Source organism: Danio aesculapii, chromosome 3 (assembly GCF_903798145.1).
Source record: "Danio aesculapii chromosome 3, fDanAes4.1, whole genome shotgun sequence".
Lineage (NCBI taxonomy): Eukaryota > Metazoa > Chordata > Actinopteri > Cypriniformes > Danionidae > Danio > Danio aesculapii.
The window spans coordinates 12,693,012-12,718,958 of NC_079437.1; the positions used below are offsets into that span (position 1 = coordinate 12,693,012).

Here is a 25,947-nt window from a genome sequence, read left to right on the forward strand (position 1 = left end):
TGAGAACACTCCCATCGCAGATATGTAAAGCTCTGTATAAAAATGACCTAGATATTAACTAATAATATCTAATATTACTTTAAATACAGTATGCTGTAGCGTTTATTAACATGTTTGCTGTATTACTTGCTATATAATAATGCTATAATACTTGTAATTTATATTACAGTAAGATATATGGCTCAAAACATTATAGTATTTACTTACAATTTCTGTAGTATTTTAGTATCTCTTTGAATACAGCGTAACCTACATTCACCACAGCTCACATCCTTACCTGAATTCTGAGAGAGAGAGAGAGAGAGAGAGAGAGAGAGAGAGAGAGAGAGAGAGAGAGAGAGAGAGAGAGAGAGAGAGAGAGAGAGATGCACGAGCTCTTGGATGTAAATCAGACTCTCTCTCCCACAGACTCTCGTCCTCCAGCTTCTGCGGTGGAGTGACGATTTCATCCCTCACACCCCATTAACGGGGATCCGCCTGCGCGTGAGAGTGCGGTTTGCACACAGACTGAGCGCGCATCTGCACGCGCTAATGTGAGGAAAAGCTCCGCAAGAACAATCCAGTGTGGGTGGAAGGACAGAAGGAAGAGAGAGGGACGCGCAGGAGCTCCATGGAAAACGCAGGCTATGGCCACCGCATAGGAAACCATCGCGACCGCTGTATGGTGTGAAGTAAGTGCCATAATTTGCTCATCAAATACGGCGCGTGCCTCCTTTGTGCATGGCTGTAATTTTATGGTGCATGCTGGGGTGAATGTGGAGTGAGTCACTCTGGATGGACGGATGGATGAGTGATGTTTTCTGCTCCATATCGCTGGGAATCATAAGGACATTGAGGAGGATGGTGGGGGTGTGGTATTCCCCAAACGCTAGCTCTAATTACCCTGTATGGCAAAATCCCTTTAGGGTTTTACGCTCTTATTGGCTTTTGCATCCCCCACATTTAATGGCCTGGAATTGCGATGCTGTCGGATGATGCATTGCGTGTGGTGACTTGATTTTGAAACGTGCATGTGTTTTTTTGGGGGTTGTGCTTGAAATCTGGAGACGCGTCCACATCAAAGATGAGACAGTAGCCTACTGTAGTAGATTTAGACACGTACACACACTGTGTAATCCAGGTGCTTACAGCAGCACGCCGGCAAGAGGATTACAGTGCTGAGCATGTGTTGTATTATTATTGGGTTGGCCGAATGAAAGGACGCAGAGAAGAGAGAGAAAGAGTGTTAGAGACTGGATAAATCGTGCAGCATGTCTTGGTGAGTGTGAGTTTTGTTAGTAGAGGATGCATGACCGCTTGTGGTTGGATTAAATCTGTAGGGTTGGTTAAATAGACAGTTCACATTTCAGTTATATTTTGCTAATCTTCTGTTAGGTTCAAAGCCTAATATGAGGAAATTCAATGTGATTTGGTTTGTTTGAACCTCGGTGTTCTTCGAAATAACCTTTTTTTGGTGTAATAATAGAGATATCCATTATAAAGTAAGGCAAAACTGGGATTCCAATTAAAAGGTCTAATTTTCCTTTACAGATCTGTTGGGAACCAGTATGGCATTTTTAGTAGAGGTATAAACGTGTACTTTTCCATGGTATTTTTTTTGTAAATAAATAGTTCTGCTTTATTGTGGGTTGCAGTTTGCTCAGGATTAAAATTATCTTGGTGCATAAAAAATGTTTACATTGTTTACCCAATATCGGGTTAGATATGGACAAACTTGGTATTATGGTATTTATTTGGTAATAAAGTGCAATTTAAATTGAGTTGAAAAAAATAACCCAACATTGGTTTTGCGCTTCGACCCAAAATTTGATTGCAACAACGCATAATTTTATAGAGTGTAATTATTCCAAATAATAAAAACAGCACATCTTGTGCTAGTATTTCATTATTGGCAGTTTGTCAGCTTTAAAAAAAACTGTTAACTGTTTATTCGTTTGTGCTAAATTATTAACTATTTACAGATTTAAATGTTCACAGTGTGACTTATGATTTTTCTTTCTTTAAATCTGTATGTAAATCTCTTAAATCTCTTAGAATTACATTGTAAGAGTCAATTAAAGTCTTATTGAACACATCTTTTTATTTTATTCAAAAATAACAACATCCAATAACATACTGAGATTCTGAGATCCTTTTACATAATCTTTTTTTCAGCTGATCAGATAATTATGATATTCCTTGGTGAATCTTTTCAGGTTCAGCATTCTTATTTGCAATGCTCCTTTTTAGCGTCCTTTTTAAAGCCTTAATAGTAACATTGGGATTTAATTCATCCACATTGTTTGTGCTATAATAGACATGTATATTTTAAAAAAAAGTGTTACTTTACTAAGTGATGTTTGTTTTTCTGATAAACAACCCTGTTGTATTTTTGTGATTTGTGCTAGTAAACAAACAAACGCCTTGCAAGTCTAGTCAAGTCCATTTTGATGGTCAGTTTTGAACATTCAGTTAACTATAAGTAACGTTGCACCTATGTCAACTATCTGTCATTAGAGCATTAGTAAACTCTCTGCTTAATATCTGCTAACTTATTGTGATGATCTCCCTGTAGACATTCTACATGTATTATCAATAACTTTGCAAGTGCAGGTAAACCTATTCAAACACTAACCCTACCAGTCTACTATTAACAGTGTAATGTGTGTTAGTAGATATGTAGAGGTAGCATTACTTATAGAAGTGGTCCTCAACCTTCTATACTGCAGGACCGGTCAACACTTGACAATTTTAAGCATTGCTTTCACTCTAATACAAGTTTTATTTATAGAAAAAAAAATTACAAAGCACTGCAGTGTTTGGGTGTTCAGTGTTTTTCTGAGATAATTAGTCTTACTGAAATGCGTATATTCCATGCAGCCTAAAGCTGATCGGTCAATTCTTGTCACGTGACTTACAGCATTCATTCAGCTGGGTGCATCTGGAAGGCGTGAGCGCGTCACCGCTTGTGCGAGCAAGCCGCACACCTCCATTGGAAACAATGAACTTACATGAACTCTAGAAAAAACGTGATATGCCAACGACCCCTAAAAGGCCGTCGTCATCAGTTGATTGGTTGATCTTCTTGCAAAGACATGGTGGATTCACCTGATTTGTTGACAAATGAGTTACAGATCCATTCCTTGGCAGTTTGTGGGCCATTTCCCCTTAGCAAAGAAACTTTTCAAAGATGTCTGTTTCTTACTCATTTTACTGCTTGTAGGTTAAATTTGGGCGCTCAAGTGACCGAGATGTAACCGAGAGAATACGGTCATTTTCCAAAATAAAAGACTTTTGAAAAACTAAAAGATTGTTCAGCCTCAGATAGTGAATAAACAGAAAGAATTAATGATTTCTTGTGCGGCCCTGTACCAACTAATCCACGGAATGGTACCGGCCCTCGGCATGGTGGTTGAGGACCACTGATTTATAGTCAACAGATTGTAATTCTGTTATCAAAATAACTTGAAAGCAAAAATTAATCACATTTGCTCCTACAACAGTTGCAGTAAGTCCTGACTGCAAATAAACACATTCTATACCTTTTGCATATGCATCGTGTGGGACTTTTAGCAGAAATATAGGGAACCGTTCTCTTTTTACTCTTTTGAAAAATATACAAAAGTTGTAGCCTTTCAAAAGATTGACCTTATTTATCTCTAAAGGGTGCACTTCAGTGTTTTAATGGTATATTTAGCACCACCCCAGTGAGATTGTAATATTTATTTGGTTGCTTTGTAAGTGTGCCACATCTAAAATCCAATTAAACTGCCCCCACATTTAAAGATTAATAGTAAAAAAGAATAATAATAATAATAATGAAAATGAAAAATAAATCTGCAGTCAGTGGGAGTGCCTTCTCTTTGTACATTATATCCATTCAATTTAGGGTGTTTTGTTGAACATTGTAGCATTTTGTTGAAAGTCTGAATATAATGTGTGAGTATTTCTCCATTATAAGATTAGATACAGAAAGCTGGAGGAGATTGTTTTGCTTCACTTTTCACCATCCGTTATTAACAATCATTCTGAACTCTAACATAAAATGACAGCTGATGCGGACTGTGTATATTTTTATACATGCGCCATAATGGGAAGTCAGGGCAAGCTTTGAGTTGTAATGGAGTTGGTCCGCCTGGGAGCCTGCAGACTCTTGACTGTACTAATTGAAGCTCAAGTGTCCTCTGAGAATAGCAGCCTAGTCTCAATTTGTGGTAATCCAGCGACCCTCCATGCCTGGAAAAGCCCTCCTTTCTGAAGTGGCTCTTTCAGTAAAGGGTTATTGGATTTATGGTTTGTAATGTTATTAATGTTATTGGCTTTGTTTGTCCGCTTAGCCCTGTAGACTACAAATGCTGTGAAACATGATATATTGTAATAAATTGCCAGACTTATGACTATTATCAAAGTCTTGCCCAATTTGCAACAAAAAAACCCTGTTCATTTAGTGCCATCTGGTCACAATAATAATGCATGGCAGTCTCTACAAAACAGCCCTTAACAGTTCAATACATTTATAATGACTTGTGAATATTTTTAATTAAGGAATGTTGAACTCTTTATTCTATAGAGATGTTGTTGCAACATAGGCTCATTGTGGATATGTACCCCTGTCTACATTTCTGGAGAGCGTGAATTATGTACCCAGAGGTACATCTGGCTGCATTTTGTCGTTAAAATGAATGCTATAGGGAGGTATGACAGACAGCTTATGCCTCCGCTTGCCTCTGTGTGGACGGCTTTTCTAATGTCACCACACTGTATAAAAGAAAACATAAAAAGACAAGGCAACTTGATGCAGTAAGCACTTTGAGTTGTCTCAACAACTGTTTTTTTTAGTTCTTCTCAGTAACAATATTTTGTTCAGCTAATATAATTTTGTTTATTCATGCAGTCTTAATTATTGTATTTTACTAATAAAGATATTCTTGTCACATCACATCACAACAGTTACACATTTTTTTGTTAAGTGGATGTTTTTTTTTTTCAAATTTACAAAATAATTAGTACTAGTTAGCATATCATGCTGTTTTTAATCATTTTACTTACAAATGACAAACACAAGCTTACTACTTAATTCATTCATTCATTCATTCATTTATTTTCCTTTGGCTTAGTCCCCTTTTTCATCAGTGGAATGAACCGCCAACTAATCCAGCACATGTTTTACACAAGCGGCAACCTCACACTCTCCCTCGTGAAACAAATACAGAAGTAACTGAAACTGCAATTTATCGAAATTCCACTAGTCCGTTTCGTTTATATTAAGTTTTATTAAGTCTGCATAATTAAGGGCGTGGCCACTTGAGTGACCGCTAGGTCTCGCTGGTCGCCGTCACTTCACCTCAGCTGATTCCGATTCAGCTGATTAGCCGCTGAACTCAGCAAATACATCGTATTTTTGTGTTGCTTTATTTGGCTTTACACAGTCAATTGCTTTTTGGAATTATTTCCTACAATCATCAGATGATATGGCATGCTGTGTGCACTTAATTGTGCTCACAAACTATTCACGTGGCCTCCATTTCCCAGGTGAGTGAAGTTACTTAAATACCATATCTGTTAATGTATTCGTTTTATTTAAGATCATTTATCATTTATATTATTTACCAACACAGACTTTATTTTAAGTGTTTGGAAGTAATTTGGTCTTTCCTCCTGTAGAAAAACGTCATAAGAACAATGCTATGTGGCTCAATGATGTATTACAACAGTGTTTTTAAAACACTTTATTGATATAGTGTACAACCAAGCACATTTGGTCAGAAAACAAACGAGTCACAGGTAATGAAGTATTAAGCGTTTCTCCCAAAGAAAAGCCAGTCTAAGCAAAATGCTAGCAGGCGTCTTTGCCCTTGTTTGGTATCCCCCGGTCGGTGCGATGACGCGCAAACAAAATGGTGACGTTTGGCCACGCCTACTTGTAGCTTTTTTTGTGTTCTTCAGAAACCTATTGGTGACGTCATGATACTACGTCCATGTCTTTCACAGTCTATGGTTTTACACAGCTACAACCCAGTACTGGGAAACACCCATTCACACTCAGACACCTCTCATGTCTTTGGACTGTGGGGGGAACCGGAGCACCTGGAGGAAAGCCACGTGAACACAAGGATGCCAACTGACCCAGTCAGGGCTCAAACCAGCGACCTTCTTGCAATGAGGTGTCTGTGCTACCCACTGCGCCACTGTGTCACCCCTCTTACAAGCAACACATAAACAAGCTTAGTTTTCGATCGTCGCATCACGCATGTGCGAATTATTTAAATATCAACATTCCTGTTCAGCACATAAATGTTTGTCCAGAAAACTCTGTTAAACATATAGACATACAGCAACATTTTAGTGAATTTTGTTGACGTAACATATATTTTTATGTAGATCAATAATTATTCACAATTCTTAGTATATACAACAGAATAAGTACAGTGTGCTGAACAAATGGTGATTTTATTTTTTTGCAGTGCAGTTTGCCCAATAGTTCACTGCATATGTCTGGAAGCAGTGTGTTTGAGGTTTTCCTTTAATACTATTCTACAGTTCTGCCACTAATTAACTCAAATGTTGTCAAATAGCCAATCAGAAACTTCCAAAACCTGGACACCATCATCTGAGCTTTTACAAAGCCATAATAATCTTATTGTATGTAAACTTGACTTTCAAGAAAAGTTAGAACAATTTCTCATGAACTATCTCTGTTATTATTCTGCTATTAAGCATAACAGAAACAAATTTGATAATCCTAACTTGCCTAAAAGAGAAAAAGTTTAGTCACATTAACATCTGACTTTTTTTTAAATGGTTATGTGCCTTTTTATACAGTGTATGTAAACTTCTGGTTTCAACTGTAGGTATATACATTGAATTTTGTTAAACTTAATGGACCCTTTAAACTTAATTGTCATTAAAATGTAATCATATATATAGGCACAATCTACTGTATCTATCATGCGCTATTTGATGACGTCCGAGGCTCAGACACACTCTCCCAATTCAAAACTAGATTAAAGACCTATCTGTTCAGTAAAGCATACACTTAGTGCACCACTTAGCGGGCTTCCACACAGGTTCTGCATCTTGTTTATATACACTATGAACAGCAGCTACGCTAATTATTTTCTTTATTCTCCATTTCCACCTGGGGATACTCTTCCCGAGGCCCTCAGACTATGCAGAGTCACTGATTCGATCCAAGACCAACGACGAGATGATCCCAAGGTTTCCATATCCTGGACCAGGCCGTATCCTGAGCAGCTACTGTGATGGTCATGGAAGAGTGGAGAACATGAGACTGATTCCTGTGACGCTCCAGGGACAGACGACTCTTCGCTGAGGCCAGCTTCCAGCCTCCGCCACTGAGACTGCAGCTCTGCACAAGACGTTTGGCCAGCGGAGAAATTAAAATGATCGTGCCCAACTGAGCCTGGTTTCTCTCAAGGTTTTTTTTCTTCACTTCCGCCATTAGTGAAGTTTTTTCCCTCTCCGCTGTCGCCACTGGCTTGCATGGTTCAGGATCTATAGAGCTGCGCATCGTTGGATTTGCTCTTCAATATTTGGACTCTCAGTAGTGATTATTAAACCACACTGAACTGAGCTAAACTAAACTGAACTTAAACACTACAATCTGAATTACACTCTTCCTATTTACTATGACCTTTTATGTGAAGCTGCTTTGACACAATCTACATTGCATAAGCGCTATACAAATAAAGGTGAATTAAATTGAATTATTTAAATGGCAATGATTTTTAAAAAGTCTTTATTGTATGCTTGTTTTAAACTTTGCTAATTGCTTTCTGCATTTATTGCTAAAGGCAATCTGTACATGCATGTACACTTACCACCCTCTTTTATATTCACCTTGCCATGTAGCTTGACATGACAGCGTCTTGCTGCATATTTATCAGCTGCACGTCCATAATGCGAATCTGCTGTTCCACATCTAAAAAGACTTGCTGTTAGAGTATATTTGAGGATAGTGTACTCCCTGTCATGTTCAAGAAACCAGTTTGAGAAGATTCGAGCTCTGTTACATGGTGCATTATCTTTTAGAAAGTACACATCACGAGATGGGCTCATCGTGGCCATAAAAGCATGGACACAATCAGCTACAAAACTCAGATATGCTGTTGCTGAACCGTTGATACAAGGCAGGATGGATCCATGCTTTTATAGTGTGCACATTGCGAAAACTCCTAGCTAGTCAAGAGTTACAATCTTATTTCTAGCCAATAAAAATCATATTGATCTTATTTTAAGAATGTAATACTATGAATGTTCAGATAATGTGAGATTACCATGACTGTTTTAAAACTTTTTCTTTTTTTCATAGTGATGCCGCGGTCACACTAGAGTTTGTGCATGGCAAATTCTTTTTCAGTAATGTTAGTTTGTTTAATACATCCTTCAGTGAATTAAATATATGTGTTTATTTAAATTACATTTAATTTTATTAATAAAAACATGTTGAATTTTCAGTGTTTTGAGGGATATTTAGTCTATTCTGCCCAAAAATAATGTCTAATTAGTTGTTTCAGAGGTTGCTGTAGGTCAAAGTTCAAACTGCGTTTAATTAGATTTTACTTTTAGGCTATTTTGTGAGCACTGGCAATGTCTATTGGTCCTCTAGATCTGCCAGCTTCAGACTGTTGAATAATTGCTTTCTGAGACTGATTGGCGCTATTGAGCATTCACAATAAGAATAAATAAGAAGAAATGAAAATAAATGAAGAAATAAGTTTAAGTAATAGACGAATGATGTATGTGGTAATGGGGTGGGAAAATAACAAGCTTGTGCTTCATCCCACTCCATTTTCGACCATGTTGAAATGTATTCTTTTGTTAATGATATTTTATGTATGATACTTTGTTCGAAAATAAATAAATCAAATCAAATCAAATCAAAAACAATGGTATAGTGGAGTGGTCAAATGTATTGCATGCGTTTTATTATATAAACGTATTATTATTATTATAGTAATTATTATTTAAGATACAGATAAGAGAAAACTGTTTCTCAAATAAAGAGCTGACCCCTCCCCCCATACAACTTGTTTTTGACATCCTTCAGGGGCAGGGGCGCCGCTAGGGGGGGAAAGTTAGGACGATTCTCGCCCCCAGAGACATTATCAAGGGCCCGGTCCTAACCCCCCCCCCCCCCCCCCCCCCAATCGTTTTCCCAGCATCCCCCCCTCTTCACTTTCAAACTCGATTACTTGTCAGAGGGCCCGTGGCAGGTGATCAAGTGTTAATTTGGGGAGTCAATCCCCCCATAACCCCCTGTACTTCGCACCCTGTCTATCGGGCGAAAAGTGCAGGTTAAGGTTAAAAGTTTTGTATTTTACCGGCAAATATAGCTTGATTACAATCAAGAGACCAGCCTTAAGTCTTTATTTCAGCTGTAATGACTTGTTTTAAGTTTGCTTATTAAAAAGGCTCAATCATCACACTTATTCTTATTATAGCTGTAGTAACTTGATTTATGCTTGTCCATTTAAAAAAGAAAGCTCAATCACACTTACACTTGTTAGTGTGACAAAATCAACACAAACTTATGGCAATTCCTATCTTCTTGAATTAGTGACTACTGTAATTCATAGGAATTTTTACATTCTCTTTCACAATTTAGTGTGATTTGCTCATCCCCCAATGATGGTTGTGTTTAAGGGTGGGGTCTAGTCCCACGCCTACTTTTTAAAGTTGTACGTTTTCACGTGACTGAACTTGTATGAATTAGCCACTGACAAAATGTAAAATAGTTACGTTTCCTCGTGAGATCAGGCTGGACAAAATACATTCCATTATGTTTTGTTGCAATAAGCTTCAGTTTATTTTGAGAAGCTACAAGTAATAATTTTACATTGTAACTACTGTCTTAATTAAATAAGAAATTGCATACAGTATGCATGTATGTGTGATCCTGATTTAATTCATACAATAATTTTGTTTCGAACTGTAATTTTAAGGGGGTCACCATAATGGTCAGATTCAAAACCCTAATGGCGGATGGCTGCTTCTAATTCAGGGCTGTTAATGCTAATGAGAGAGAGATCATCCCTAATGGGCGGAGCTTTCCCCCTCTGATGACGTACAATGGAGGAATGTCAATCAAAGTGTTTCTGCAGACTGTTTTTATGAAGTGTGATTATAATACATAGAATTAATTAATATTTACGATTAGAGGCTGGTTATATTTTCACAATGTTGCCACACAACTGTGTTTAAACACCTTGTTAAAGTGATTTTTTTGCATAATGGGTTCCTTTTAAGACTTACAGTTTTTAAATGAGGAAGAATTCTCCTGTTTAGTAACTCTAGTTTTAAGATCTTTTAACACAAAGTAAGAAAAGCTGATTCAATTGTTCCTTCTCATGTAATGTGGCATAGTTCACGATAACCAATAACATGTTCCATGATGTGGGTGCCAATAGACAATAAGAGAACATAATTTACCAGTTATATCCACAGGTGCTGCCATTTATCCGTGGGTCCGGTCAAAAAACTGACTGCATATTTACTTATGGGTGGGTCACGGGTGGATAAGATTAACTATTGGTTATGCAAACTTTAACTACTTTCTCTAAAATATTAAACTGTTTAAATTCAATTCAATTCAATTCAATTCACCTTTATTTGTATAGCGCTTATACAATGTAGATTGTGTCAAAGCAGCTTCACATAAAAGGTCACAGTAAATAGGAGCAGTGTAGTTCAGTTTGTAGTGTTTAAGTTCAGTTCAGTTTAGCTCAGTTCAGTGTGGTTTAATAATCACTACTGAGAGTCCAAAAATTGAAGGGCAAATCCAACGATGCGCAGCTCTACAGATCCCGAACCATGCAAGCCAGTGGTGGTCAAATAAAGCAATTTTATTTAACAGATTGGAACAAATATGCAGACATCTCTATTCACACAACGAGTTTCTGAGTTCTCTCAGCCTTCCAACAGAGTTCGTTCCTCCGAGGTAATCTGAAAACACTTTAGTGCTACTAATACATTGTAAAAGCCTGTCTTGCTTGTTCACATTACTTGATCAAATGAATTAAATTGGAACTCAATGGCAATGGATGATTTTGTCATTAACAGTGAAAGTTTAATATAGGTGTCTCTGAAACTGAATATTTCCCTTTAATTTTATTTAGGCTAGATTATTATTTTATTTAACAAACCAGTTTGTGCTTTGGCACTGAAGCATATAGCGGACTGGTTTGAAAGCTAGCAGATAAGCTAGCAGATAACTGATGAAAATGAAGATACAAATGATTCCAAACGAAACTTTTACAAGAAAACTAAACAAATTATGTTTTTGTTTGAGCCCGTACACTTCTCAATTTGGATGATTTGTTTCACTCAGTAGAAAATAAGGACTTAATGAATGCTCCACTGTAATTGTTGTATAACAAACCTCTGTCATATATATGCTCATTTTTAATATGTCATTATTTTAAAGATTATTTTTCCTTGCTGCTGTTTATGTGCTTAGAAACACCATTTTATGTGCTGTTATGTGTTTATTTTCTCATTCGCAGCAAGTTCAGGTGAGGGAGTGTTTAATAAGAAACCCGTGCCTGGAAAATATCCACTTGGATTTAAAAGAAAATATCTTATTATTATAAAGGAAATATGTGTTTGATCCTATCAATGTCATAACGAATGCCCTTAAATAATGTAGCCTAGTTGTGAGCAAGCATCAGTGTTTATTGAGATTGACATAAGATAAAAAAAAAAAAACATTAAAATTAAGATAATAAATATTGTTATAGCAACACTTGTGAGTGCTTTGGGAAATAACGTTCATCGAAGACGTCACAGGATGTCTGATCGTGAAGGAATGTGTAGTCTGGCACATTTGTTATCCACGCAATTGCATAATCTGACATAGTGACTTTCTTAACTGACAATAAAAATTGTGTTATCTGACCAGGGCTTTAGACCTTTGTTTTTCTTTACTAAAGCCTAGTAGGAACATTTTCATATTTCAAGAAATCTTACTAAGTATGATTATCTTACTGCACTGGTATATCATTTGACTTGTTTCTAGTCTGTATCTTCTTAAATTATTCATTTATTTCTCATATTTAGATACATATTTTTGCAGTGCTGTAACACTGAGATTTATTAGACCAGAAAAAAATGTTTCCATTGTCCAGTTTTGTCTAGCCTGTGTGAATTATATCCTCAGTTTGCTGTTCTCAGCTGACAGGAATGTCACCAATGTGCTCCTGGTGACTTTAGGATTTATTCACACTGATACTGCTGTAACATTCTAGCTTACAGTTTCGACACCAGTCTTGCTATTTCGGTGTGTGAGATGCACCAGACTGTCTCTAATGGGTCCATGGCCGGTGTGTAGGCAGTGCCTTTTAAGAGTGTCTGCAAATGAGGAAGGACAGCATATGCTCGTCCACACAATTTAGCTGGATGCTTTTGAAGCTGAAGAATGTACATAATTAGCAATGTTAACATAAGTGTGAATGCATAAACGCAGCTTATAAAAGACAAAGCAAAGATAATGAGTGAAGTAGTACTTTGTTCACAAACACCAGTTTTGTTGATTTTAGCTATGATGTGGTTGTCTCAGAAATTTAAAAAAGCTGAAATCTGTAGCCCTAGGCCCTGTTTACACTAATACGGTTTAGCTTTAAAATGCCGTTTTATAATGAAAACGATCTGCGTCCACACTGACGTTTTACTCAGCGTTTCTGAACAGCTCTCTGTCTACACTATACCACTGAAAACGCACATCACATGACCACACACACACTCTGGCATGCACTGCAGTGTATGCGGACTTTATCAGCTTTGAGCACATCTACCCATATGAGAGCTGTGCACATCGGACAGTTCATCAAGGATCTACCGCTGGATCTAATCTTACTATATTTGTTAAACATGATATTTAATTCATCTTGTTGTTTATTCCCTGACTTTGCTGTTTTGAATCTATTACTTGTTCTCAGGTAACGTGTTTTGGTTGAGCACAAAGATAAGTTCATATATTAATTAATGTAACTGCGCACACTGATTCTGCACATTCGACTGATTGCTTGCCTTTATTTCCTATATTGTATGCAGCTACACGACGCCTCAACATTTTTAGTGTCTGTTAATATCAAAATGAAAAGAGGCAGTTTCTTATATTATCATGTCCTCTAGAGTTTGTTGCCCCGATCTGATAGGTGAATGTCTGCAGCCGCGTCTCTGTTTTCAGATATCTCCGTTTTCAGATGTCTCAGTTTTTCCTCATCCCCACTGATATCGAGCAACAGTGTTTTAAAATGAAAACGGCCTCTTCAGCATTTTCAAAAAGCTCAGTTTTTCTGTGCTCGAAAACTCCGGCATAGTGTGGATGGATGGCATAACCGTAACAAAACTTGCGTTTTAAAACGAAATAGTATTAGTGTAAATAGGGCCTTAGGCTTAGTTCCTGGGATAACATTGTGCAATCCTGAGTTTGCTTGGCCCCGGTGAGTGGGTTGGACAAACCACCTGTAGGTGACACACTTTTTCCTCTTCATATGCACCAGACACTTCTCCACCAGACACTCCATGTCCCTGGAATAACATTCATTCATTTATTTTCCTCCAGCTTAGTCGCTTATTTACCAGGGGTTGCCACAGCAGAATGAACTGCCAATTGTTCTAGCATGTTATACACAGTGGATGCCGGATGCACATTACGCTAGAGAATCATTCAAACACTAGTTCTAAAGTGATGTGTGAAGTTGCAACGGTTTCTGTCAGCTGCAGATGTGAATGAATGATGTAAGAAAGTAGTTCTTTGTACAAAAGGATTTTTGAGACTCTCCGTGTTTGATATATATACAGCCATATCGCACTGCTACAAGTGTGATATTGCTCGCATACATAACTGCTAATATTAAACTAGATTATTCATTCATTCATTCATTTTCTTTTTGGCTTAATCACTTAATCAGGGGTCACCACAGTGGAATGAACCGCCAACTTATCCAGCACATGTTTTGTTCAGCGGATGCCCTTCCAGCCACAACCCAACACTGGGAAACCCCCACACACTCTTACACACACTCACATACACTACGTCCAATTCAAGAGTTCCCACATAGATAAGCTTGGCGTTTAAAGCAGGTTTGGCATGCTGTCCCAGGACAGAACCCTGAGCTCGGAGATATTTGAGCTCAGTGCTCCCGCCCGGTCGATAAGCATATCAGATCCGAGATCAGGTAGGTCTCAAGAACTCCCCCTTTAGAAAAGGGAGGAAAAGGAGGAGATTGGGTGGAAGGGGGGATTCTTCCAAACGAAGATAGAGCAGTGGGAAGAAAATGATCCATTTATAGTAAACTAGGATCACTCTGATTGGATTATTACTGATTACAGATGAGCGGCCAGTCGTGCTCAATCATATCACGTGCTCCTCTCGAAATTAGTTTATGAAACTTCACTTCAATTCACCTTTACCACATATCTTTGGACTGTAGGAGAAATCAGAGCACCTGGAGGAAACCCACGCCAACACTGGGAGAACATGCAAACTCCACACAGAAATGCCAACTTACCCAGCCGGGGCTCGAACTAGCAACCTTCTTGCTGTGAGGCGATTGTGCTACCCACTGCGCCACCGTGCTGCCGTTAGATTAGATAATAAATATTAATTTATATTTCCTCAAACGTAGCCCTGCTTTAGAGCGTGCTTCTCTGTTCAGCTGACGTTTTCCCTCAAAGGCTTTAGAATGAAAGAATTGTTTTTAATTCCAGTGTTGCCTAGCAACGAGGAAACATTCTTCTAAATGCTGTGGCCTGCTGCTTTTTCTTCTACATTGTCTGAGGACTCGCACACTGACAGATGTAAAATGTTGACCGCTGTGTAAGTAAGGCACACTCAAAAGCGGAGACATGTACTAGAAGCTTTCTGCTGAAGGGCTGTAGAGCCGGGCTTCATGTGATATTAATGTCTCTGTCCTAAACTCAGAGGTTTACACTGCGATGTCCAACCTGCTGACAAAATGCTGTGGTTTACACACGAGTGAAAGTCCAGTCCTAGAGAGTTACTTTAGACCACCTGTTCGTAAGTTAATCCTACCAACCAGGGGCTTTGTGAAGGCTAGATTACTACCAATGGTTGTGCCGTTTGTTTTAACCGTAATAGGTAATCTTGTCAGTCTTAAGCTCTCTGTAAAGTAATCATCACGTAATATGACATCTGATCCAATTAGAGGATCCAATTAAGGCTTGTACTGTAGAAAACGTGGTTTGCCATATTTGAAATGAGGTTCAGGCATGTAACTCAATGGTAATAAAGTCATTTTATAAATTCAGCTTACACAAGAACAAGACATGCAGCAAATAAATAATCATGAAAGCAATACATGTAAATGAATGGAGATCAGCCTCTAACAATTCATGCTATGACCTCGATTTTATTTAAATGAGCCACTGAAGTGTGTGTGAGGTGACACGGTGGCTCAGTGGTTAGCACTGTCACCACACAGGAAGAAGGTCACTGGTTTGAGCCCCGGCTGGGTCAGTTGGCATTTCTGTGTGGAGTTTGCATGTTCTCCCCGTGTTTGCGTGAGTTTCCATGGTGCTCCGGTTTCCCCCACAGTCCAAAGACATGCGCTATAGGTGAATTGAAAAAGCTTAATTTTCTGTAGTGTATGTGTGTGAATAAGTGTGTATGGATGTTTCCCAGTACTGGGTTGCTGCTGGAAGGCTATCCGCTGTGTAAAACATATCCTGGATAAGTTTTCGGCTAATTCCACTTTGGTCAAGGGCGTAGCGGACATTTTAAAAGTGGGGGGACGGCTGTATGAGATCATATGTTCATATAATTATTAATCACCTGTTTTAAATGGTCTGTCTCTAAAAGTGAGGGGGACGGATCCCCCGCCTGTCCCCCCCGGTTGCTACGCCCCTGGCTGTGGTGACCCCTGATGAATAAAGGGACTAAACCGAAGGAAAATGAATGAATGAATGAATGAATGAATGAATGAATGAATGAATGAATGAAGTGTGTGTGCGTGTGTGTGTGTTCCTGTCAAAAACATATTTGATTATTTTAGTAATATTATTATTACTCCCCCTTTGCTGCTGATTTGTACTAAAAGAAACAGGATTACTCTGATTTATATTGTGTCACTAAGAAAAAATGTAACATTCCTCATAAGAAGAAAGTCTTTTCTAAATGTCTTACTTTGTTTCTTATATTCCTATTTACAGCTATGAAAACAAATAGTTATATTAGTTATAATAGAACTATAGCTTTTATTAGTTATAATAATAAAATGCAATTATAGCTATTTGTTTACATGAACATGTCCTAAATCTATAATGTACACTACCGATCGAGGTTTGGGGTCAGTTTTTTTTCTCCATGTTTTTTAAAGAAAAATTATTCTGTTCATCAAGGCGGCATTTATTACATGTAAAAAGATTGTTAAATTGTTAAATATTTATTACATTTTTAGTTTCAAATAAAATAAATAATCATTATACTCATACTCATAACCATTAATAATAATAATAATAATAATAATAATAATAATAATAATAATAATAATAATAATAATAATAATAATAATAGTAATAATAGAGTGATTTCTGAAGGATCATGCGAGTCTGAAGACTAAAGTAATGAGGCTGAAAGTTCTTCTTTAAAATCACTGGAATAAACTATTAAATTAAATTATAAACTACTTTTGTTTTTTTATAGTGCAACAACATTTCACAATTTTAAAGTTTGTACTGTATTTTTGATTAAATAAATGCATCCTTGGTGAGCAGGAGAAGTTTTTGTTTTAAACATTTAAAAATCCTACCAACCCCAAACTTTTGACTGGTAGTGTATGTTATAATAAATAAAATTCTGTTTCACAAACTCCAGATTCTTCCTAATGTCAAATAAAAATGTCGTCATATAGAGCTTTAAAATGTTGCAAAAAAGAGCAATAAAAAAATAAAAGAATTTTAACTTCAGAAGAAATATAATGGAAAATAAATATTATTGGAATAACCCTGAATTTCAATCATAAGAAATTATTTATAATCATAAAAATGCTATTTTGACCATTTGCCACTTTCTGAAGGAATCTTATCAGACTTTTCTGCAACAACAATGACAAAAATGAACATTTTACTCTGTCATACCTAGAAAATCCAGAAAAAAACTTATTAAATGCAAATTATGTCTGCTTTAATATTTAATGCTATAATGTAAGAAAATCATTTAAAACTACAGGTTAATGTAGAAATTAAACAATATATTCTGACCAATAGAATATGTGTGGCTATAGATTGGATTGTAGCTTAAATGATTTTTAAAATAAACTTTTTGGTGGCATGTGGGTAAAACCTAGTGTTTTGAAGCATAGTGGCAAAGTATAAAAGATTTGAATTGCAATTAAAGCCTTTAAATTAGTGTCTTCTTTTTTTACACATACAAAAAAGATATTTTGAAGGATTATACAAAATATCTTGTTTGTCTTCAACAGAAGAAAGAAACTCAAATAGGTTTTGAACAAGTGAAGTGTGAGTAAATAATGACAGAATTTTCCTTTTTGGTGAACTATCCCTTTAATGAGTTTTTGGAAGTATTACCAAAGTTTCTTTAGGGCAAGCAGGGACGACGCGTCCACAGAGGCGACCTAGGCGGCAGAGAAGTCAGGGCGGCGTCCGCAGCGCGTCCTCCACCCCCAACCCATTTCCCCACATCGCCCACCCCACCTCCCTCCCCCACTCTTTGCTTTAGTCTGCAACAAACCCCACATTTCAGCGCACCCCCTCCCACCCCCCGCTTTTCACTTTTGTCCACTACAAACCCTGCATCATCTCAACACCCAGCTCCGCCACCCCCATACCCACCCACACCCAATTTTTGGGATTGAAGGCAGCATTACTTTCGGTTTGAGGGCAGCATTCTCGTCGTTTGCCTAGAGTGCTAGTTGAGCTTGCTCCGGCATGTCATTTCACTCTGCGGCCATCTTTGAAATGTAATGCTTGGGCATTCTGTCTGGGAACATCAAAATCTCCAAAACTGTTTGCCAAGCTTACGATTACATATTTGGAATCACCAATAAGATTAAACAACAACCATCTCATAAGTTTCATTTCTAAATGATCGAATCAAACAAAATCTTATATTTTTCAGGTTGCCCATGGCAATGCGCACTCGAAAAAAACAAGATCACGACACAAACCTTTTTTATAGCCATTCTACACATTATCCTGTGGAAAATACTCTGTCAGATCGCAATGGTCTTCTGAAGAAATTCACAACTTGGTCTTGATGGCAAATCTCCTCCTGAAACGAACGCGACTCTTTGTTTACAAGTTTGTGGGCGTTTGAGTAGTTGCTGCTGTCATTTGATGTGCTTTTGACAGTATGAACTGTACCTTGCGTGCGTTTCAAGTGTAGTTAGCTCATTTAAAAGTACAGTTTTCAAGCTTTATGTGGATATATTTCTTATGTTTGTGAAGCAAGTATTCGCTGAGATTCCAGTGCATTTGTCGACCACAAAAATGTTGTAAAGTAGTCCGAGCTTCTTCCCCTGGAGAAACGTCAGTCTATAACGACTGATGATTGGCTCCTGTACTAGTAGTGGGTTTTATTCACCATATTGAACATTACACTTTTCCCCATTCAAAGCTATCCGAGTGACATGTCTTGTGTATTCTATAGTCTTTGGTATTATTGAGTAAATAGAGTCTTATAATATCTCAACAATTGATTCTTGCTCTAAACATTCCTGATAAAAAATTTCTGGAAATAAGGATATAATGCATAAGACAAGTAAGGTATTGTAATGAAGTTTTCTAACAGCTAACCTGCAGTTTCTGTCTCTTTCATGTGTGAAGAATAAAGTGGGAGCACGAGAGGAGGATCAGAGCAGAAAGGAGAAGTATCTACAATGGCAGCAGAAGAGAAACCTGCTGTGAAGAGCAGCAGCTCCATTATACCATGTTTCCTATTTGTGGAGGTGAGTTATCCTGGTCTTATTACACTGCTGTCTGGAATACTTGATTCTGATTGGTTAGTCGTGACATTCCAGGGTATGTTATTCTGAGATAACAACTGCTAAATAATGCAGGCTGATCCACATACTTTGAATTGTCTTGACCATCCGTTCACTGGCAAATACTTACATTCATATATTGGTCAAGACAATTCAAAGTATCTGTTTCTGTACAAAGCTGACAGAAACAAAACTGGCTGGTCGAAGCAAATAACCTAGCAAGCAGATATATATATATAAATATATATATATATATATATATATATATCTTGGAATATATATCTGCTTGCTAGGTTATATGCTTCGACCAGCCAGTTTTGTTTCTGTCAGCTTTGTGTTTTTGACTATTTGTCGTCATCTTGTGACTGAATAATGCACAGGTTAGTGTATACTCCGTTAGCTGTTTTCATTTCTGTCAGCTTTGTGTTTTTGACTATTTGTCGTCATCTTGTGACTGAATAATGCACAGGTTAGTGTATACTCCGTTAGCTGTTTTCATTTATGTCAGCTTTGTGTTTTTGACTATTTGGTGCCATCTTGTGACTGAATAATGTGCAGGTTAGTGTATACTCCAAATGACACGAAATAACTTGTTTTTGTTAAATAAATAACTGTTTGTTATTTATTATGCATTACATACAAAACCGAAAGTTAAATATGTAAATATAAATTGTAAAAGTTCAAAAACCGACAAAAATTTGATTGACTTGAAAGTGACTTGCCAGACCAAGCTGCTGTATGACTTGACTTGAGATAAGCAGTGACTCGACTTCCAACTTGAGTCTGACAAAAGTTGACTTGACTTGCTTGAGACTTGAAGGTTATGACTCGAGACTTGCTTGTGACTTGCACATGTGCGACTTACTTCCACCTCTGGTAATCACAATACCGTGATACGGTAAAACCGTGATTTTTTTTTATCCGAGGTTATCATACCGTCAGAATCATATACCAGCCCATGCCTAGTCCAAACAGCTCACAAAAGATGATTTTCATCATAGGTGCCCTTCAAATATTATTATAAAATTAAAATTGATCAAATATGTGTGTGCGTACATGCATGCGTGTGTCTGAATATTTAAAATGATGAGGTTTAAAATATGAATATTATTTTATACATTTGGAATAAATGTTATCAGACAAAACAATGATTAATTCATGGAGAAACTGAGAAAAGTGGTCTCTTTAAGTGCTGTCTTATATAATAGTCTTTCAAAAGCTGTATATTCATGCACACACACACACACACACACACACACACACACACATCACAGACAAAATCCTTTACATGTGTTTTATGGTTCAGATATTTTCATAATATATTTATATAAAACTTTTATCCAAATGTACTATTTCATTCTTTGTTTACTAAAGGATGTAATGATTTTGAGCTGTATTGATCGTATGTGTGTGTGTGTGACTGTGTGCGTTCATCACAAACCCATCACGACGCTTACCTCTGCTGTTGTTACTATGGAGACCAATCATCTGGATCTGGTCTCAATGCTATCATTTTTAGATTCTCTCCCACACGTGTAAATCTCCTCTTGGCCGCCGCCTTCTCATGCTTTCTTACAGTAATACGCCTGCACACTCATTGTGCTTTTGCAGCATGCTGGTATGATTATTTGATAAGCCACTTTGCTTTTGTTTTTCATGTAGCACATTCAAGTATTGCTGTGACTCACTTTAGCAAGGCGAAGCAAGAAAGCGTGACAGCTGTGAATGTGAAGGAAACACAACGCAGACTGTTATACAAGTTTAATGGAAAGGCAAATAGAAAATCTGGGCTTTTTAGTGCTTTTGTGTGTTGGAGTTTTGAGAGAAAGTCTGTGAGTCTTTATTTAACAAAAGAAGAGGTTTCAAAGAATGTTCATGCTGCTCTTATAGTGACCAGGAACATCAAAATAAATAAATAGATTTTTGGAAGTCAAGTGATGGCTTTGATTTTAAGAGATTTTTCTCACTTTTATTTATTTATTTATTTATTTATTTATTTATTTATTTATTTATTTATTTATTTATTTATTTATTTATTTATTTATTTATTTATTTGTTTGTTTGTTTGTTTGTTTGTTTGTTTGTTTATTTATTGTTATTATTTAATTGATTTATTTATTAGGTGAGTACTACAGTGATATAAAAGACATTTTATTGATAAAGAATGAATAATAACTTCAATTGAACAGATTTATTTTCCAAATTATATATTTCATAAAAATATTATTTGTCTTTACTTGTCTTTACTATTTCAATATTTGAAAATTTTTGTGTCCCTAAAATAATAAAAAAATAAAATAAAAAATAAAAATTATATATATATATATATATATATATATATATATATATATATATATATATATATATATATATATATATATATACAGTATATATATATATATATATATATATATATATATATATATATATATATATATATATATATATATAGTTTATTTATAAAAAACAATGCAAGTTTTTTCTCATACCATACATTTTAGTGGTCATTAATTAGGTTTTATATAAAATAAAAAGCACAGCTGTTATAATAATAATAATTATTATTATTATTATTATTATTTATTAATTAAGGTAACACTTTATTTTGATGGTCCATTTGAATATAATAGAGTGTCTGCTTAATATCTGCTGATACTGCTTCTTCAACATACATTTAACTTACCATAAGAAACTTTGCAAGTACATGTCAACTTACACTAACCCCAACCCTAACAGTCTACTTTTAATCTAATGATAGCTAGTTGACATATAGATGCAATGTAGCAAACAGACCATCAAAATAAAGTGTGGCATTAATTAATTAATTAATTAATATTTTTGAGAAGCACATCAACATATTAGAGTGCTCTCTGAGGATTACATCATCCTGGAGACTCAGGATTACTAAAAACTAAAAAACCTTCTCCTTAATGTTGGGTTGCAAATGGGTGGAAAATATCCAGTAAATTTCCAAAACAAATCCATGGGAACTTCATCTTGTGAAATATTCCAGGTTGGAAACTTTACTGAAATTTATGGGAAAGTGTTTAAATTACTTCGAAATTTGGAGGAATTTATGTAAACTATATACAAACTTAACTATAAACATTTTGTTCATAACCTGACATGTACATTAACTACATATAAAATGACATTTTTAACAGATTTATTTGTAAGTTTAACTTTATTTTTTAATTTCTTTTTAATTTCATGAATTTTGTAAATATTGCAAGTTCACAGAAAAAAGTGTTGCATGCAAAACTGTTGCAAACAATTTATTTGTGTTGAATTTAAACAAACAAATTAAACTGAGCAATGTTCAACTTAATTTGTTTGTTTAAATTCAGCTTAAATAAATTGTTTACAACCACTTAACATAAAAAAATTGAGTAAATCCAAGGAATCATCTTTGAATAATTTTTTTCAGTGTTGGAATCTTAACTATAAACATTTTGTTCATGAGCTGATGCACAACTAATACATGTTAGAAATAAACGTTTTGATTGATTTAATTGTAAGCTTAACTTTAATTTTCTCATTAGGCAACACAAAAGTGTTGAATAAAAGAAAACATATCCTCTTATGTTTGCTGTAAAGTGTATAAATTCCCTACCTTTCCCCAAATAAAATCAAACTTACTTGAATTGATGTATTATTTGGTTTCAAATGCAGAAATGTGGCTTCAATATGATACTGTGATATTTAGCACCTGGAAAATGGGGGTAAATTTTGGCGCACAGTGGCTTACACCACAAGTACATTTTATGTAAAAAAAAATAAATGTATGTAATTTAAATAGACAGATGGACATTTTTAAAAATTCAAGAAAATATTGGTGCATGCAGTGTTGATTGCATGTGATTTTGGGAAATATGCAGGGCAAAAAATGGCATCTGGTGGTTTTAAATAATGTTTTATAAGGTAATAAAGATATAAGATATTTATTCAATTACAGTTAAAGTACAATGTCATATTCGCTAACCATCAATTCACCAAATTCACAGTTTATTCCTATTAATTTCCATATATTCCCATTGATTTTTGTGGAAAGTTTCCATTTTGCTTCCGTTATCAGGCCCATAGCCAGCCTATTGAAAGGTGTGGTTCTTTTTTTTCTCAAAAAGTGTACCTTGCAGTTATTCTCCTCAATTTCTATTAAATTATGAGGTTCACTGCATTTTAGTGACATTTTAAGAACTTTTTTTTTGCTGCATTAGCTTGTCAGAAGGTGTTCATAACCACACTTTTTGATAATATTTCCTATCAAAAATAATACAAATATTTCCTACAGTTTTGTCAAAGTGCTTACCATACTTTACCACAAAGGGTTTATTTAGAAATGAGCATTTAGATTGTGAATTAAGGTTTAACAAGGTGAAAAAGATGAAACACTTTATATTGAAGAAGCAAGATTTAAAAAGTAAAGGTTAATGCATGCAAAAATCAGTCCTTTTCTTCATCAGTAGATGTTTGGCAGTGTGTTTGTTTGACTTTAGCCCGGTGATATAGCAGCTATTAAGGATCTGCAATAGCGAAGGAGTAAAAAAAATGGATTTTTCAGAGTGAGTTTGACGCTTGAACTGGCAGGTCACTGATGAGCATTGTGGGAGCTGAGCGCTTTTCCTCAGTAGGAGGATGAAAGACAAACAGCGGGATGGCAGAAGGAGCGGCACTGATCTTGACGGATGAAAGAAACAACACTTGTAGAAAGGGGGAAGAACATGACTTGACAGGGTCCAAAATGACTTGATTTTTTTATTTTTATTTTTTTGCTGGAGTGGATTTTCAGCGGGGCCACAGCAGGATGATGTGTGTTTACAGCTGAGGCTCCACCGCACACGCACAAACACTGACTAACAGCAGACGGAGCCTAGCACAGATGCGCATCATCCCACATCCACACACAAAAACAACGCTGAAAACTGTCCAAAATTCCAACCTGAGCAGATTTGCAGACCAGCTTTGGTTCTTCTTAAGTGAACGCATGAAAAATAGCTGAGAAATCATCACATGGAGTCACTAAAGCAGTGGTGCTCAACCCTGTTTCTGGAGATCTACCTTCCTGCAGAGTTCAGCTCCAACCCTGATCAAACACACCTGAACCAATTAATTAGGACCTGAACAGCACTTGATAATTACAGCCAGGTGTGTTTGATAAGGGTTGCAAGTGAAATCTGCAGGAAGGTATATCTCCAGGAACAGGGTTGGTCACCCCTGCACTAAAGGGATAGTTCACCCAAAAATGAATCCTTTTTGAATTTCTTTATTATGTTGAGCACAAATGAAGGTATTTTGAAGAAAGCTCTTGACCTCCATAGCGTTGTTTATTCTGCTGTGGGTATCAATGGCTACCAGTATCCAGCATTCTTCAAAATATCTTAATTTTTGTTCAACAGAAAACTCATATCAACTCATAAAGCTTTAAAACCATCTGACTGTGAGTAAATGTTCATGTTTTGGGTCTCTTTAAGATTTTATTTTTGAATACATCCATCGTCCTCACAAAGTGCAAGCATATTTTACATGCATTGTGTGGTTTGCTGTTTAGTTCTGCCCACCATGCTGAATAAAAGCCCTTAATGAGCTATGGAGGAGAAGAGAGAGAGAGAGAGCTGTCACTCAGATTATTGAATTATTGACTTGACTACAAAAAGACAGAATTATTGACTTGACCTACTCAGACGGCTGCAGTCTTTAGTGTCTGCCAGCCGGAGAACAGTGTTGAAGAGAGAGAGACTCTAAAAATACTCTGAAAGATGAGTCTGATTTCAAGCCTAATTAGAGGTCAGACGTTTGAATGACACTGAAATGATGAGTCAATAATGAGTCATATCTGACCATCTGTCTGTCTGTCTATCTATCTATCTATCTATCTATCTATCTATCTATCTATCTATCTATCTATCTATCTATCTATCTATCTATCTATCTATCTATCTATCTATCTATCTATCTATCTATCTATCTATCTATCTATCTATCTATCGATCTCTCCATTTATCCATCCATCCATCCATCCGTCTATCTATCTATCTATCTATCTATCTATCTATCTATCTATCTATCTATCTATCTATCTATCTATCTATCTATCTATCTATCTATCTGTCTGTCTGTCTGTCTGTCTGTCTGTCTGTCTGTCTGTCTGTCTGTCTGTCTGTCTGTCTGTCTGTCTGTCTGTCTGTCTGTCTGTCTGTCTGTCTGTCTGTCTGTCTGTCTGTCTGTCTGTCTGTCTGTCTGTCTGTCTGTCTGTCTGTCTGTCTGTCTGTCTGTTCGTCCGTCCGTCCATCAATCTATATATCTGTCTGTCTGTCTGTAAAGTTCAGGCTATTGGTTCCTCCAGATCTAATAATTAATTTCCCAGTCCAGCTTTAATCTTCAATCAGAAAGAGGTCAGAATCCTCTGAGTTGCCGTACTTTCTCAAACAACCCATAAAACAGATTTTCGGTTCACCTCGAGCCTCCTAAGGATACAGCACATCTGTCATGCTTTATTTCTGAGAGCGGTGAATCGTTTCTTTTATGTCCGTCTCGCCACACTCCTCCAATATAAGCGTGTCCTAGTCTGTGCTTCTCCAGACTGTGGAGTCTGCTGTCAGCTTTGTTTACAGTGAAGCTGCAGTTAATATAGCAAGAGTCTCTATTGATCTGCCTCAGCTTTGTTTACTGGATGTGCCACAGAAATAGCATACATACAGTATAATAATATTATAATACACAAATAATATTTAGGCACAAAAGTGGAATATCGGATAAAACATCTCCGGCATTTCTATCCAATTCAGTTCATCTTTATTTCTATAGCGCTTTTACAATGTAGATTGTGTCAAAGCAGCTTCACATTGAAGATTTTAGTAAACTGAAACAGTGTCAGTCCAGTTTTTAGAGTTGAAGTTCAGTTTAGTTCAGTTCAGTGTAGTTTAATTTTCACTGCTGAAAGTCCAAACACTGAAGAGCACATCCATCAAGGCGCAGCTCCACA

General features: G+C 36.3%; 1 protein-coding gene across 1 annotated transcript in view; it reads left to right on the forward strand.

Annotated features, from left to right (window-relative positions):
• Window positions 1-436: 436 nt before the first annotated feature.
• Window positions 437-25,947, forward strand: part of plppr2a (phospholipid phosphatase related 2a) — a 74,050-nt gene continuing 48,539 nt past the window's right edge. Inside the window, exons 1-2 of the mRNA XM_056453165.1 lie at window positions 437-671; window positions 18,808-18,929. Of these exons, the coding sequence (XP_056309140.1) occupies window positions 18,861-18,929 (69 nt within the window). The 5' untranslated portion in view covers window positions 437-671; window positions 18,808-18,860. The remainder of the gene's footprint in view (window positions 672-18,807; window positions 18,930-25,947) is intronic.